Source organism: Herpailurus yagouaroundi, unplaced genomic scaffold, assembly GCF_014898765.1.
Source record: "Herpailurus yagouaroundi ecotype Mexico unplaced genomic scaffold, PumYag 77, whole genome shotgun sequence".
NCBI lineage: Eukaryota > Metazoa > Chordata > Mammalia > Carnivora > Felidae > Herpailurus > Herpailurus yagouaroundi.
Genome location: NW_024412388.1, coordinates 56,007,500 through 56,025,198, shown reverse-complemented (window position 1 = coordinate 56,025,198; position 17,699 = coordinate 56,007,500). Strand labels below are relative to the sequence as shown.

The following is a 17,699-nucleotide window of genomic DNA, read 5'->3' as shown; positions in this document are numbered from 1 at the left end:
TTAACCATTTAGGTTAAAAAAAAATGGGAAAGAAAAACATTAACTTATTGAGAGTTACTACTTTAGATGAAGGGGTTGGGTCACGGGAAGCAGGGGTGTGAAGAGATACTGTCACTTTTCATTCCATTTACATTGGTATTAGATTTTTTAACGTGTTTTTTCATGAGTTACTGTGTAGCTTAAAAATTAACTTTAAAAATGTCACTGTTGTATTCTTTCTCTCTCACTTGTAATAATGTTCTCAAGCAGGATATGAACAGAAAGAAAACAGTCAGGTTCATTGACTTCCGTATCTCACACTTGGGCTCCAGTGTTTGACTATGATTTCCTTCCTGTCCTCTGACAGAGTCACTAATTTTAGGTATGCCTTTATGGTTAGAAACAGCATTTTATTTTGCTTGAATTTTTAACCAATGATCACAGGAAAGAATTATGTTTCTAATATTTGTGTAGTATAGTTTTTTTTTTCTTTTCATGAAGCTAGGCTAGAATCCTTTTATCACCCCAAACAAAAATAGACCACTTAAGAATAAGTTCTTAATTTGTTGCTAAATGCTACTTATGAGAATTTGATAATAAGTTGTTTTCCTGCACATAAGCATAAGGGAAATGTGTCTTTACAAAATTGATGGAAATTCTGGATGTAATGTAGAGAATTTATCCTAAATTAAGTTGAAAAGTGAAATTAGCAAAATGCCTAAGGAGTTTTAACATGAAACATTAATTGGGATTTAGTGGTGCTAATTTTAGCAGTGGGAAAGAGACATAATAACATTCTATCAAACCTTTGTTGGAGTTTCTTATAATATTGCCTTATCTGTAGCTTCTAAGAACGTGGTACACAATCAGAATCCAATTATTTTATATTGGTTTCATGCTTTTACCCAAGAGAAATTCATAAATTGTTTTTAATCACTTCTTTTATTTTAAATCAATAGTGTCTACCAAGTGGATAACATTACTCAGTAAAACATCACCTCCTGTCGTTGGTGCAATTACTCTGTAAAGAGGTAAACCACAACACAATTTGACAATCTTTGGGTTTATAAAATCTCATTATGTCACAACACAATATTTTATTCTTAGTGATCACAAAAAAAGCATACACTTGAACAAAACCCAAACATTTATGATGAAGTAATTGGAGAGAACCAAGTTAATATTACATATGGTACTGCCCCTATTAGAATCTCTGAGAGAGAGCTCCTTTTTACTGCAGCTGTTGAGGAAGTAGGGAGGTTTGAGGGAGTTCTGGTTCCCTTCACCAGGGTTGGCAGTCATGTGGCCGGAGTTGGAGGGTTTGGCACAATCCCAAGATACAGGCTTCTCAAGGAGGGCCAGGACCCGGTCGCCAGGTCTGGAAGAGACAATGTCGCCTCAGATTTTCATCCCACATGTATAGGCTGCTGCAGAGGAGATTCGGGGGCAGAGGGTGCAGGAATGATCTTCATCTTCTGTTTTAGCAGATTTGCTTTCACCTATTTTATATTTTGGGCTTCTGCAACAGATTTCATCTGGAGAAAGGGGATCAGTTGCTAAAGTGTATTTTGAAAACCTTTGCTGTATGCCAAAGTCATGTGCTGCCTCTGTGTCAAAGGGAGGATGGCTTGAAATATAAGAAAAGAAAAAAAGGTGGGAAAACCCTCTGATGGAACCAGGAGGGCAAACAGCAACCCACACTATATGAGAACCACATGCTAAAACTCATAAACCTTTTTATATCATCAATTTTATATCTAACTCTGGTAAAGACAAATTCCTAATTTAAAAAAAAATGATAAAACACACATACACACATAAACCAAGAAAACACCCCCAAACTGTACTTCATCTGTAACCCCCCCCTTTATTGTTTCTGTATAAGAAAAGGGAGGTAGGTAGGACACCTGGGTGGTTCAATCAGTTAAGTGTCCAGTTTCACCTCAGGTCATGCTCTTACAGCTCGTGGATTTGAGCCCCGAATTGGGCTCTGTGCTGACAGCTCGGAGCCTGGAGCCTGCTTTAGATTCAGTGTCTCCCTCTCTCTCTCTGCCTCTCCCCTGGTCATTCTCTGTCTCTCTGTCTCTCTGTCTCTCTCTCAAATATAAATAAATATCAAAAGAAATAGAAAAGAAAAGGGAGGTAGGGTGTGAGGAGGATACGAGAACAGGGGAAACTGGATGTCCCTTAATCAGCTTTAGTTTTGTCTGGAACTGGTGTTCCATCTTGCTTCAGCATCACTGAGGATTAATCTGCTTTATTTTGTATTTCTCTCCCCTTCTTCCCTTCCAATGGTATCTTGAGGGACTTTTGCTGCCTGTTTCTCTCTTCCTCCTCCTTAACCCATACTAATAAGCATGGCATCTCCATTTAGGAAGCAACAACTTAACATTGTAGACTCAGAGAAAGAAAGTTGATAATAAGCCCAAGGGCTAGATGGAAAGATAAAAAGGTACACTTGCCCCCCAAAATCTACAGAAGATTCTGGCTAAGAAAGGGGAGGTGGTGGGGCTTTGGGTTAGGGGCAACTTGTACAAGAGACCAAGACTCCAGCCCTACTGTCATCCTCTTCCCCAAAAATGTAAGATCCTCAAAGGGCATATATTGTCTGGTTTTTTTCCCCCTAGAATATAAGTCCCAAGGATGCAGGGACTTGGCTTGTTTTGTTAACGTCTGTATTGGTCAAAGTGCCCTGCACATTGTAGGGGCATTTGATACTTTACTAAAACTTGTTGAATAAAAGCACCATTGGAAGAAAACCCTTGCTCACTTACCAAGGTTGCATTATGATAAAACCATTAAAATTTTCCTTGAGTTGGGGCAGTGGCAGACACATTGCCTCCATCATAGGTATAGCCTCAGTTTTTAGTCTATTGGGACCAACAATGACTAAAGGCAAAGATGGAACTAGAAGTATCTTCAGGCAAAGATGGAACTAGAAGTATCTTCTCTGTGCTGAATAGTGATGTGGGTGTGGAAAAGACACCCTGGAAAGAGAAAACAGGCTCCTTCACACTCCAGGGGACAAGAAGTTCTAAAGGAGACACTCACTGAAATGGAAGCATACACAGATCAAATAATGCTGCAATCCTTTCAGCTTGACAAAAGCTTTTTTGATGTGAGACCAATTACAATTATACTGAAATACACTATGAAAATACTCATCATATGTTAACAGATGTCTTTATCATATTGATAAACATCAGGGATTTGTTTCAGTCTTTTGTTATCTCTATCCCAAATACTACCTGCCTTTTTTCTTCATTATATTCTCCCTTCAAAGAAGAATAAAGGAAAGGCATATGGTCAGTTATAAGTCAAGAAATTTAATATTAGCATTTCATTAGTGGTTTAAAACATGCTCCTTTCAGAATATGTAAAGTACAACAAATATATACATATTTTAGGATAAACAGAAAATAAATTCGTAGCAAGGGATAGGTTTTTTACAGTGTGAATACTAATGTTCCATTTTGGAGCAAAATGGCTTTAATAAATGATACTAAATAAAATAAGCAAGATTGTCAATGCAAAAAAAAAGTGAATTGTGACAAATTGCTTATATGCTAGATATTAAATAGTTTTCATAGATAGAATGGCCATATGATTTATCATCCAAATGGGATGCTTCTAAGAGTGAAAGGGTACACTGGTCATAATTAGCACTGGGGCAACAGACCATGAATCAGAATAAACCAGGGTATGTGGTCATCTTCCTCATGGGGGCGTATAACCACAATAAAACTGCTTTTAGGTTTGTTTGTTTTTTTATTTTGAAAAGAAAAAAAGCTAAAAGAAAATGAAATAGGTTGTCCATGTGCTAAACACACAGTAGGTCCTTTTTTGACTAACTGCTCAAATTTGTTGTAATAAACTAATCTGAATAATAAAATATTACTGTTGAAACTGATTAGAAAAGAGAAATTCAGTGGGTAATCTACCCTATTTTCAAAGTATTCTGCTCATTAGAAAATTTTTTCCCTGGACCATAAAAATTAATCAGAATAGAGAAGTCTGCTGAGTACCATCTCTCAGCTGAAAACACACATCTCATATTTTAAGATCACCTATCTTTCAGTATTGACCTGGTTGTCAGATAAAGGTCATCTCTAGTCCCATACCTTATTGAGTGTAGCCATCAGAAGCACTGTATTGAGAGGATTCTGAGGTCACCTTAGGGCTTAGCAGAAAGGTGTGTGGTGCTCAGTTAGGATGTCTGCAGGAGATACGGATATGGGACGATGGCATGTTTGGCAAATATTGCCATCCCAGATTTGGTCAAATATCTGTTTTAACAATATTTTTCTGACATATATCTAATTATGTGGGGAACAAAGGCAAAAGAAAATAGTTAAATTTTCTTATAACACAGCCCATTGACAAGTCCTTGAGATAGGCAGAGTGAGTGACCTTCCTCTAGGAACTCAACAGCCTAGATGTTAATATTTTGCTAAGGGCAAAAGGCAATCTTAGCTTAACATTATCCCGACTTCCAGGATCCTATGAGTTTACTTCAAACATACAGAAATTTCTTTGGAAACTTCCTTTATCTCCACCCCCCCAGATATACATTAGCAGTCATCCTCCAGGCATATGGCCCACTAATATACATCTGAAGGGTCTCATGACCGAGATTTTACTAGACAGTAATAAATGACATTTTCCCAACAAGAGCTAGCTCCCTCAAGGTCTGGAAACCTTGCTTCCAAAATTCCTTAGAGACTTACCCTATCCCTAACCCCCTCCCAACTTGAAGGTATACAATCAGTCACCCGTCACAACTGCAGTGCAGCTCTTTCTGCCCACAGGTCCTGTCCCTGTGCTTTAATAAAACCACCTTTTTGCACCAAAGATGTCTCAGAATTCTTTCTTGACCGTTTGCTCTGATTTAGTTGATACTTTTTGAAGGTGTACCTAATATTGGTGCTTCTTTTGTGAGTATGAAGTATGTTCCATCTTTGGATCTTAATTCTCTAATTTTGAAAAATAGGGCAGAATTAAATTTATATTGAGGAGATCCAACTTTAGATTGCAAGACAGCTTTCCCATATTAGCTTTGACTATGCAGCTCTACTTTTCCAAGAGTGAAATGGTATTGAAGTGGTTTTCCAAAATATTTTGTGGAAAATAAGAATTAATGGATGGCAACTCCTCATTCATGATTCCCAAACAGGAGATGAATTCATCAGGCAACAGAGTCTGTTCTGGAATAGTTTCATTGGGTGAAACATTTTCCAAAAGCATGGTAGTTTCTCCCTCTACTGAGTTTTGCATGTCCAGAGGACTGCATTCTCCTTGATTCAGAATGAGGCTTAAGTCTTCAAGAAATAGTGTGTTGCTTAGTGAATTCATACTTGAGACAGGGAAAGCAAAATTAGGATATTTTTTAAACATGGCATTTTTCCCCAGGTCTACAGAATCAGCTGGTGGTTTGAGAGTTGAGGAAGCTGTTTCATCATTTTTGCTGAGATGGTTTGCCCCAGTGAGAAAAGTTGAAATCTGGGGTTTATACCCAGGGCTGAGGCCAGGAATATATACAACTGTAGTGTTGGTGAGTAGTGACTTTTGCAGGCCGTCTCTGGTCTCCAGGGATTCTGTATTCTTTTCCATCTTATAGTCTGTTGGTTTGTGTTCTTCTGGGAGAAAGATTTCTATCTCTGTAACCACTGGATCAACATATAGGACCTGTTCGCTGGAATTATTATCTGTAAATTCACTTTTTTCCTAGGAAGAAAGATTTTTTTGTTTAATTTTACAAAAGACATTTAAAGGGGCTAACTGGGTAATTAAATAAGAACTGGAATTCTCCTTTCCCTTGGTTTTGCTTTTCCCCTCCCTCTTCTGATATTCTTTCTCTTCCCATACAATTTCCTCCTTTTGTTATCCTCCTCAATTCCAGATCTTTATTAAATTCTCCCATGAGGAGACTGAAGGAAAGGAATAATAGAGATAATTGCTGTTTTAAGCACATGTCTTGGCTTAAAATTTTTAAAGAGAATGATGTGTCTTGCATATTATTTCAGTGCCTTTTAAAGTTTGGAAGTTTAATGTGTTGGAATATTTCTTAATATCATGGAGCCTTACTACAAGAAAATATCTCATTGCTTAAAGAAAGGAAGGTAGAAGAATCCTGTTTTGTTTCTGATTTTTGAATAAAGTAGTAATAAATATTTTGTGCTGGGGTTATAAAGGGGTATAATTGTATAAAGCTATACAATTCAGACATGAACAGGTGGATCAGTGAAGAAGGTTTTTATTGATATAAAAGCCTGATGACTCTTCTGGGTAAGAAAATGACTTGAGGCCTTGCAGCCGATGGCTGACTTCCCAAGGCAAATAACTCCCATCCAAAAAATATAGCCAGTTATAAAATTATAAAATTATAGCCAGTTGCTATGGACTGAAATGTTTGTGTCCCTCCAAAATTCATATGTTGAAGCCCTAATCTCCAGTGTGATGATATTAAGAGGTGAGACCTTTGGCAGGTAATTAGGTCATGAGGGTGGAACTCTTGTGAATATAATTAGTGCCCTTATAAGAAGATACATGAGACTGTGATCTCTCCTTCTGCCATGAGAGGATACAGCAAGATGCTGGCCATCTGTAAGGGAGCTCTCACCAGGAACTCAACCTACTAGTATCCTAATCTTGGACTTAACCAGCCTCCAGGACTGCAAGAAATAAATGTCTGTTGTTTAAGCCACCCAATCTATGTTATTCTGTTACAGTAGTCTGAGCTGACCAAAATACCGCCTTTTAGTCTTTCGGCAGAAAACAAAACTTCATCTGAAGGTTTGCTTGTAATACCAGGAGCCCAGAATGGGCAGGAAGTTTGGCAAAAAAGAAGACCTTGAACAAAGCAGCATGAAGTGTCATTCAAATTTTCTTCAGGCTCAACCTCCTTAGGGAGCTTACCAGGTTTGGGTTGGAAAGGGCAAACATGTAGTCAAAAGTCAGATGAAGTCAAAGAAACTAGACATGCTATAAGAAATGAAGAATACAAGGTAGCTGTGTTCCAAAGAAGGAGGCATTTTCTGCACTTCAGGCTGGCAACTGAGTGAAATGGGTGGGAGTCAGACCACAGTGAAGGACACAGAGGAGCAACAGTGTGGAAGACCATTCCAGAGTGAGGACGATAAAGAAAGAAGAGGATCTGACCACAACAAGGTCAAGGACAGTTCTCTGAGTCACAGAAAATCCCTAATTCCCTAGGGTAATAATTAGTGGGGGAACAAGATAGAACTACCAGGTGGAAAGAATATTAAGATTATAGCATTTATTGTCTGTAGTTTGGTGGATATATGCTTGTCCTTCAGTGACTTGTTACCTATGTACTTCATTATATGTGTGGGTTTAGTTGTTCTAGATCACCCCTTAACTATTAGCAGGTAACACTATAGCCTTCAAACTCAGCCACCTGCAAACCCTTTCTCTCCTTCAAATATACAGATACAGGAATCCCTCCTTCAGCCCAAAGTGAACCTTTTCACCTCATCCCTTTAGAACATCCCCTCCCCTCTTCTTTATAGTCTTGTTGGATCAATATTCCCTCTTTCTCTGTAGTAGTCCCTCTTAAGCCTAACTAATTTAGTATAAACTCACTTCTGACTCATGTCCCTCTGAGGCTACTGTTGTTCATTCATTGTACGAGATGTGAGAGCTGACCATATGTCAGCATAGCCCCTTTCTCTACTTCCCTTTAGAAGAATGTCTTCATCTCAGCCTCCACTTCCTCACTTACTAATCACTTCTCAACTCACCAGTGACCTCCCTCTTGTCAAATTCCATGGACTCATTTCACTTTTTGTTATATATCCTCTAAAAAGTAGTCAGACCCATGGTTCCTTGCTTCTTGACACTTTGCTCACACCACGTGATGCTCATTCTCTGACCCTCCTCCTCTGCCTCTCTCCTAGGACCTTGTCTATTCCAGTGGAAAAGCTCTTAGTGACTCCTCATTGTCTTTAGCAGTAGTTTTCAATCCCTAACAGTGTTCTCAACCTCAGATGCATAGTGGAATCACTGTGGAAGCTTTCGACAATACTGATGCCTGGGTCTCCCCATGCCCTCCCTCCCCAAGAGATCTTGGAATGTGGCCCAGACATCAGGATTCCAATATGCCAGCAAGGCTGAGAACTACTATCTTAAGGACATCTCTGGGGTTGGGTAAGGAGTTGATTAATGGGCTCATCAGAGCTCCAAACAAAGCCACTTTTATTTGTTTTATAAATTCTTGTTTTCCTCACATCTTTTGAACAAAAGGTTTCTAAGCTAAAATTAAATTTTTTAAACAAGTTTGAGCATCCTTGTCAACAGAATGAAGTCTGAGTTCTATGATCTGATCCTACTCACCATTCCTGCAGTACACCACCCACTCCTCACATCAAGCCTTTCAATAAAGCAACACTTCATTGAAACATGTGTTTCTCACCTCTGTGCTTTTGCTCATGCTGCCCTCTCTATTTTGAATGTTTTCTGTTTCTCCTAAGTGACTCCTTCTCATCTTTTGTATGCTTCCTCTATACCCCCATCATGTTTCGTTTCATTTCTGTCATTGTACTTATATCACTGCAAGGCCGTGCTTGGATGATGTGTCTGTCCCATTTACTGGGTTTGGAGCCCCTTAATGATGAAACCGGGATGCCAAAAAATAGAAGGAGCACATATAGCAGAACCTTTCCCCTTCTCCAGAATCAGCAGCTCCTCCATAATTAGCATAGTCCCCTATTACCTCAGGGTCTTCCCAGCACACCCTTCTATTCTTTTTGAGATGGAAACTTGGCCTCGCCCCTGGGAGACCATCATATTTATTTTCCTCTCACATTTATTTTCTCAAATCCATTGAGCTTCAGCAGTAAAGCAGATCTCACCTGCTTCTCCAGGCTCATGTAAAACAGAAGCCCCTTTGTGTCTTTAAGCCTCATTTTGTTGAGTTTTTCTGCACTCCTCCTGTCGCTGAAGTCAGCCATCAGCTTTTGGCCATCACGTGACTGACACTTGGCCCACAAGCTTCCTCTTTACTTTTCTCTTTTGAATAGCATTGTTTCTTTCTTCCTTCTCTCTTTCCTTCCCTTAACTTTATTCCCTTATCTCTCTTAAGTATAATTTGAAATATGTATAATTCTGTTTTGACATGTGTTTATACAATTATGCTAAAATGTACACACATTTATTTGAACAGAAATTCTACTCTAATTGTTGGATTACTCTTTTGGTCTTAGCCGCCACTTAGTTTTTATTTGATGGTGTTTGGTTACCTGTAGCATTTTTACGATACTACTGTTTTCTATATTAGGAATATCTTCATGAAGCCACTTTGGTATTAGCAATAAGATTCTTCTTTTAATTCTAGGAAACAAATATCACACATTAGAAGAAGCATTTTACTTTAGGATTGATTCAGGCAATCACATAGGAGATGAGGAAATCAACTGGAATGGGAGGGGAATGCATAATAAAGATTAAACTTCCTGATGCAGATTTCCATCTCTTACTTTAGAAAGTTAAGTGGGAAGTTGCTTCAATGTCTTTTCAGATTTTTCTCCTCTCTCTATTGCTCTGCTTTTCTCTAATGAGGCAGAACATTTTGAAACACTCACACTAGATTCAAGGTAAGTGGGAGAGCCACCCTGAAGTAAAACTGTACGCACGTTAAATATGGCAAAGCAGGGGTGCCTAGGTGGCTCAGCCAGTTGAGTGTCTGACTCTTGGTTAAGTCTCAGGTCATGGTCTCACGGTGTCTGGGATTGAACCCTGTGTTGGGCTCTGCACTGGCAGGGCAGGGCCTGCTGGGGACTCTCTCTCTCTCCCTCTCTCTCTTCTCCTCCCCCACTCATGCTCTCCCTCTCTCTCTCTCCCTCTCTCTCTCTCTCTCAAAATAAACATTTGAAAAAAAAAAAAGGAAGAAAGAAAAAAAGAATCCAGGCACTGTAGATAAACTTGAGGGCACTGTGAGCAGGCTGTGTAGTGAAGGAGAAAACATGACTTGTGATATCAGCCAGTTCTGGGCTCCTGGGTTAGTGCTCAGTGACCTTGGGCTGACCACGTAACCTCTGGAAGCCTAAAGGAAATGATCTGTAAAATAGACCTTCGGGTTTCCAGCAGGGTCATTGTGAGGATTAAATCAATGACATGTGTAAAGAGTTTGGCATGGGTCGGTAATCATTAAACACTGCTCATTTTATTTTTGTCTTTCTCTGATTAAAAATGTTGATGGGTTTTCCTAGTAAATAACTTAATTGACTAGGTTTGGTATAAATTAGAAAACAGAAATTCTACGAAAACATACCCAGTTCGGAGAGATCTGTTAAATATCCCAATCAAAGAAAGAATCGACAACATGACAGCAAAGAAGATCATTCCCAATAAAAATCCAATGTCTTGTTGCCTGTTGTCTGAAAGGAGAGAAAAATAATTTTAGCTAAGCATTAGTGTCCATGGGATGTCTGAATCATTGTTCTCTCTGTGCCAAGCAAAAGTCATTGATCTCAAAGGAAAAAAAGGAAGGGGAGAACAAAATTAACCTTTCCCTTAGGCTGTGTGTACAGTGACAGCCCTTCCAAACTGCACAATATCTTTTATTTGAGAAAATTGGGCTGCATGTATCTGGTACCAATGGGTTTCTAGAAGTGCATCTCTGGCAATTGTGGTCAGCATTAGATATTTTTCTGAGCTTGTGCATGCATATTTTATATAAAAGGGTTTAATGATGAATCTCATTTGTTTTGTCTGACACAAGTAAGAATTCCCAGTTGCTGGTAACAGAGTCTAAAGGTAGCCACAATCACAGCTGAGGTTTTTTGGGTTTTCTTTTTAAAATTCTGAGCAAGAAAGAAGTTAATGTGCAACTTGTCACCATTCTTCAAAATTTATTGTTCATGAGTTTTTTTCTGCTGAGAAACAGAAACAACCTAAAACAATATATAAGAAATGCAAATTGATATATATCTTGCACTCATTTTATTTTAAAAGCAATGCTTTCCTTACATTTTGAAGCTTAATTAATCACCCAAAATCCTTAAATAATTAATATGATATATTCAACACATGTTACCTACTAGGCTCATCACATTTTCTCCCTAGTACATGAAAAAAAAAATCCTATTTTCAATTTTCAAATACAGACTATAATTGAGACTTGTCTGCCACAGTGGAGTTTGTTCTGAGTGATGATGGGTTTTTGGCCTCCTTTCCACTCTCCTTCCCCACTTCCTCACTCCATTTGGCAAATATTTATCAGATACTTACCATGTGGCAGACACTTCACTGGCCCTGCCCTCGTTATTTTCCAGCTGCACCTGCCATACGCTTAGGGGTCTCCAGGCTATCTGGCCCCTGTCCTTAAACCAACCGGTGTTCAGGGGTTGGGCCAGTGTAGTTTAGCTTGCTCCAGAGCTAGGGGGATATGGTATTAATGTTTTCCTAGGACTAGAATTCTATTGCTGAAGATTTCACACAACTAATGGGAGGTAGTGGGTGCCACATACCCTTGGGGGTTAGTGCCTGGGAAAGACTAGAGAATCCCCTAATAACATGGGGCCAGGCAGCCAGGCATAGGGGTCTAAGGATAGAGCAGAGTGATCAAGAGGCAACTGGAGATACCTGGGTTCAAATTGGACTCTGCCCTTACCAGCCCTGTAACCTCAGGGCATAATTATGAGCCTGCTGAAACTCAAATTTCTTCTTCTGGAAAATAGAGACTATAACACCTATCTTAATAGGGCCGCCATGAGCTCCTGACCTCCCCAGTTCCCACAGAACTATCAAGGGGCAGGCCTGGGGAGGCATCTGTAATTAAGGATATGTACTGAGCCAAAACACTTGGCTCATTGATTTGCATGTTTAAATTCAGAGTGGCCTCACCTTGCTTCATGTTTCTTTATAAGACTTAACTGCCACCTGACTCTTTTCTTGTTGTTGTTTTCCTCTTTGTTTTTCTCCTCAACTGTCTAAAATGGAAGCTCCATGAAGACAGGGGCTTTGTTCATTTTTTTTCACTGCTGATTTCCCATCCAGTACAGTGCCTGGCACACAGTAGTTACTTAATGAATATTTGTGAAACAAATGAATGGAAGTCCAAAGACTGTCAATGTAACCTGCAAAAATTCTGGTACTATACCTGCCAGATTTCTTTTTTTTTTAATTTTTAAAAAATATTTATTCATTTGTTGAGAGAGTGAGCAGGGGAGGGGCAGAGAGGGAGGGAGACACAGAGTCCAAAACAGGCTGCAGGCTCTGAGCTGTCAGCACAGAGTCTGACACGGGGCTCAAACCCACCAACCGTGAGATCATGACCTGAGCCAAAGTCAGAGGCTTAACTGACTGAGCCACCCAGGTGCCCTTATTCCTGCCAGATTTCTATGCAGGGAGATAAGTGGTCTACCAGTGGTCAGTGGTGAAATAGTTATGCCTAAAGTTTTTTAATTTGAAATTTCTATTTAGAGTTATATTTGTCCATTACACATACACGATGGCATAATTTTTTAATGCCTAAAACATTTAGGTAAGCTCATCAATGGAAAATATTGAATCACACTAACAAAACAGGAGCTAGTTTGTACAAAAGAAAGAGTACAGGCTTCAGGATTTGAAAAACAGGATTTGAATTTTGATCTGTCACTTATTGTGAACCTGGACAAGTTCCTCAGCCTCTCTGAGCTCCAGTTTTCCCATCTATAAAATAGATACATAACACTTACCTTACCTGGTTGTTTTGAAAACTGAACAAATGTATACAACCAACTACCACATAGTAGACACTCAAATTACGTTGTTGTTGTTGTTGTTTGTTTTTTTTAGGAGTTTTGGGGTCTTGAGCCCTAGCACCTATTGAAATGAAAATGTATCCAAACCATAGCAGAAGCTGGCAAAGTCCACCTAAACCGTTGCTTAAATTCAGTTTTACGTGGATCTTTATTAATAATTTCCATACAGAAAGCTCATGTGATGTCTTATTCTCAAGAAATTTATGCCTGGCACATGATTTTTCAGTTGAAGGGTTCAAATGAATGATTGGTAAAGACTACTCAAAAAACCTAAGTAGTATTTTCTTACCAGCAGTAACGTGTCCTTTAAAGATGGAAGCAATTAGAAGCCCAGAATTCTGAGTATCATGTTGGAATGATTTCAGTGTGACCTGGGGGACTTAAACAAAAAGAAAACAGAGTGAACTTCTTACATTTGCATTCAGGTTATTCAGTTTCTGAATTACCCATTTTCACTTGTTTGGAGATGATTAAAGTAAACTTGAATAGGCTTGTAAGTGGAATAAAAACAAAGGCTTTTCAGTATGTGTGTCTTTTTCCCTCCTTTTAATTTGTCAAATCCTAAACACTGAAAGGACAATGAAAACTAACTTGAGTTTATAAAACCTCAAGGTATATCCTCTAATTTCATGAGGCTTCTAGGCAAAAAATACCAAGGAGCTTTATTTAATTCACTGACAAAAACAAAAAACAAAAAACACAACAACTGGTCTCTCCTTGATTCCTTCCAAAGATGATGCAATAAATTTTAAGTTTCCTTAAGAGCCTCCAAGATGTGTCACTTTTGCCTTTGCACAATCTTTGAGATGCTGTTGGTGAACACTATCTTGGCTCCATATAAGAAGCTCATTTTTGATTAGCAGACACTTTGAGGTTATAACACAGGGGTGGAATGCTATTAATGACTTCCCTCTGCTCCTTTCCCACTGGCAAAGATCCTGGCCAGCTCTGTCTAGTCATAAAGACTGTCAGGTCACGGCTAATGAGAGCTTCTGACCAGGGTGTGGTGAACAGCCTTGGCAGCTAACCTGCTTTCAGTCTGGACTCAAAGGAGTCCTGGAGCTTTCTTACCCGGCTCCTTTCTCCTGACAATTAAAAGCTGCCAGAGGTGACTTCAAGGACACTATTCTGCTAACTGACAGAAGACATTCCTGAAAATGGTTCTAAGCCCTGGATTCCCAAGGGTGCCTCAAGCCCTATGTATTCAATTATTCTGATTTCAGTGTTCAAATTCTTCCTTTTGAGGAATTACTTGTGGGGCCTGGGAGAAATCACAACTTGAGGCAGGCTTAACTGCCACTGTGATATCACAGGCTTGTATAACAAGCTATGTGGCCCAGACAACTCTCTTTGAGAAAAAATATCATGGAGTTTCAATAAAAAGGTTCCTATGGTCTTTGGAAATTTTTGAAAAAGGTCAATCTGGGTGCAGGTACAGGCTCAGTAGTTTTCTAAGAACAATGGGTAGTGAATTCTAGAAGGTGAAAACATCAGAAGAGCCAAAAGTACTTTTCTGTGTTTTTATTCTGTCTTCTCTATAGCAAGAGGAAAATGTTGCAACAGTGAATTGTAACAAATCAGAAATTCTTTCTGGTTTCTCAGTGCTTCACCAAATCTCTTTTGTTCCCAAGTATGTGGTTCCATCAGACTCCGAGGTAGAAAGGTTATGCCCCAGTGGTCACCAGCCAGGTTTATTTATCAAAATTAGTATTTTGTAGGCTATGTTCATTCCCAGGGAGCCCAGGCAGGACTCTGCATCTACATTATTTTGAAATTTTAAGACTAAAAATATTACTTTAAAATGTAACACAATTTTCAATTTGGCAAGATCACGGGTTTGTAGCATATGTTGCTAGATTATTTTTGTTTTCACTTACATTATTTTAAAAGTAGCATTTTTATTTAAAAGTAATATGTGGTGCTGTTGGCTTTTAATGCAGGTTAATTTAATTCTGCTGTATAAACTACAGGTAGTTATTTAGCAATGAAACTTCAGTTATTAATTTGTACCACATAAAAATAATGTTTATATCTAACTAGGGCTTTATTAGCCCTAATAGAATAAACACAATCATCCTTTAGGGCCTTTTTGTTATCAGAGTTGCGAATCAACCAGATGCACTCATTTAAATTAGATTAAAGTCATTTAAAATGACATTTAAAATAATTATCAGAGGGTAATTTCACAAGGAATCAAATATCTGAAGTGAGACGATTTATAAATAAGATTGTCAGAGAAGAAATCAAGCCAATGACAAAATGTTTAAGCACAGGACTGAAATGAAGCCATCCATACTAGACTATATTCTTCATGGTATACTGACACCAAGTGGCTGGGTCATTTCTTTTTAAATTGTACTTAATATTAATCAGTATGAGAGCAGTAACCTTATAGAGACAAAAAAATTAAGAGGAAGAATAAAAGAGAGAGAAAAATAACCATCCCTAATCCTATCCCCTTGATCCTTTTGCCAGTAGTATTTCAAGTATTTCAAATAATTTCCAGGCATTTAACACAGAAAAGGGTTCACAAACACAGAATGATGTACACACACACAGAACCTTTATAACTGAAAAACATTGTTTCTATCAGCTCTAATCATCAGCGTATTACCAAATGTGCTAGAAAAATCTCATGATATTTTCATTATTAATTTAATATCTGTGGTGCTAGGTCCATAATGAGACAATTCTGTCTCTGCTTGTTTTTCTCACCACACATACCTGGGTATACTCAGAAACTCACTTTATCTCTAATTTGGGAAGAGTTTTTATATAGCTTATACACACTGGTATTGGACTTTAGAACTAGTCTTGCTGAAGACAGTGTGTTTAAATGAAAATTAGAGGGAGTTTGGAGTAGTTTTAAGCAAAAAAATGTAGTTTCCTATTCTTGGAAAAGAACTTGAAGCACATAACTACATTCTGTGGCTCATCAGATGCTAGACTATTTGCATCAAATCTCAAAAGTTCTTGGTTTTAGTAATAATGTATTTTATCTGTTTCTGAGGGATGATACGAAATCTGACTCCTCAGTCTTTTCCCTCTATGTCTGCCTAGTGTGTTTTATTATTCTTTTAAAGTGACCACTCATTGAGTACTGATTATGCTCAAGGTAATGTACTAGACTTTACATGTTTCCTGTCATTTAATCCTTACAACAACCAAATCAGTTAGAAAATACTGTTGTCCTCGTTTCATGGATGAGGACACAGAGGTGTAGTAAAAAGGATAGATGACTTGCCCAAAGTCACCTAGGTAGAGGTCAAAGAGTGAAAATTCCCATCCAGTCCTGACATGTGGTCTGTGCTGGTCACTGGCTCCGTTAATTAAGAACCTCACTTCTGCAGCAGGATGGCTCTGGGTGGGGCAGGTGAGTTGGTCCTGCAAACAGCTGCTCCTATGCTGAGACCTAGCCACTGCTCCTCCAGGGGCTGGCCACAGTGTATGAGAACTGCCTGGCCTTGTAGGACTCCATCCCATACCACAATGGGCTGTGGTTGGGCTGACCCACTTAGCACTGACCCTAGAATCTTCCATCCTATGGTAACTTCCATCTGAAAGCCAGCTATTTTCTTTGATTATACAAGCAAGGCATGCTAATTGTAGGGTGCTTGAAAAGTATAAAAGAGTATGGAGAAGAAAGTGCAATTTTATATTTGTTCACAAACTAGAAGCAATCACTTTTTTAATGTATTTGTTAACAGTCTTTTGTGTATATCTGTACCCTAGTGGAGATCATTCTCTTTATGATCTAAATATCGTGTCTTGTTTTTTCTTTTCTTTCAATATTGTGTCATGAACATTTCATCATTTTATTAAAAACTGTTCAAAACTGTCATAGCAATTTAATATTTCATCATGTTTGTACGGTATTCAATCGTCCCCCTATTGAGAAACTGTATAGCTTGGTGGTTTCAAACACCGTCTTTGGATTCAGACAAAACTCAATTCAAATCCTGGCTCCGGGAGTTGCATGGCTCTGGGTAAGTTGCTGAACCCCTCTCTGACTAGTTTCTTCATTTGTAAAACTGGATAATAACATAGTACTTCACCCCTGAGGTCTAATGGGATAGTTCATATCAAGTACTTGGTACTATGCTTTACACTAATTAAAACCTTAATAAGCATTAGCTATTGCTATTATTGGGCTTTGAGATTGTTTCAAAATTCTTACTATTATAATTAGTTTTTGGATAAATATCATTATACATAAATCTTTTTTCCATATCTCTGCTTATTTACTAAGTCTAGATTTCTATTAGTGGAATTACTAATAGATTAATAGTAATCGATGAATAAGTATGGACATTTATAAGTCTTCTTTATTTACTTTTGCCTTTGCCAATCATGGTGTCAAAGCCACACTACCCAACGCCTACATCTTAAAGGTTTTGACCAGAGCTGATACAGGGACGTTTATAGACTTTTTTTTTTTTTTCAGTAGGCTCTAGATACAAGAGGAGACCTATTAAAAGAGACCAAGAGTATGTTTTTCAAATGGTTTTTCTTAACATAAACATCTCCTTTTGTGTTCTCTCTTTCTAATCTCCTTCTTCTAACAATCTTAGATGTTCCATGGTGTTTATGTGCTGTCTTCCCAGGCCAGTTTAGTTCTAGGGTTGGAATTCAACATTATTGGGCTAAAGGTAAAGATTTGACACTATTCCCAGTCAGTCGTCAAAGCAGAAGATGATGGCCAGACCTATTGAATAGGCACCAGAAGCCCAGGGCAGGGAAAGTGATATGTCAGAACAAACTCATTACCACATCTGGAAAAACAAGTCAAATGATGAATCATTTTATGAGTTACAATGTCATCCTTGTGTAGTAAGAATAGGAAGGTGTGCCTAGACGTATCCACAGGATTATCTTCATGCTTATATTCCTAAACTCTAAGTACTTGGTATGTAGAGGGAGGAGAAAGTGAGAAATATATGTATGGTGATCATATGG

General features: G+C 38.4%; 1 protein-coding gene across 1 annotated transcript in view; it reads right to left on the bottom strand.

Moving 5' to 3' along the window:
* Positions 1-4,870: 4,870 nt before the first annotated feature.
* The window catches only part of IL23R (interleukin 23 receptor), a 51,906-nt gene continuing 39,077 nt past the window's right edge, over positions 4,871-17,699 (bottom strand). The window contains exons 7-10 of the mRNA XM_040470585.1: positions 13,033-13,122; positions 10,268-10,373; positions 9,237-9,327; positions 4,871-5,703 (exon numbers count right to left, since the gene is read on the bottom strand). Coding sequence (XP_040326519.1) covers positions 5,050-5,703; positions 9,237-9,327; positions 10,268-10,373; positions 13,033-13,122 — 941 coding nt within the window. The 3' untranslated portion in view covers positions 4,871-5,049. The remainder of the gene's footprint in view (positions 5,704-9,236; positions 9,328-10,267; positions 10,374-13,032; positions 13,123-17,699) is intronic.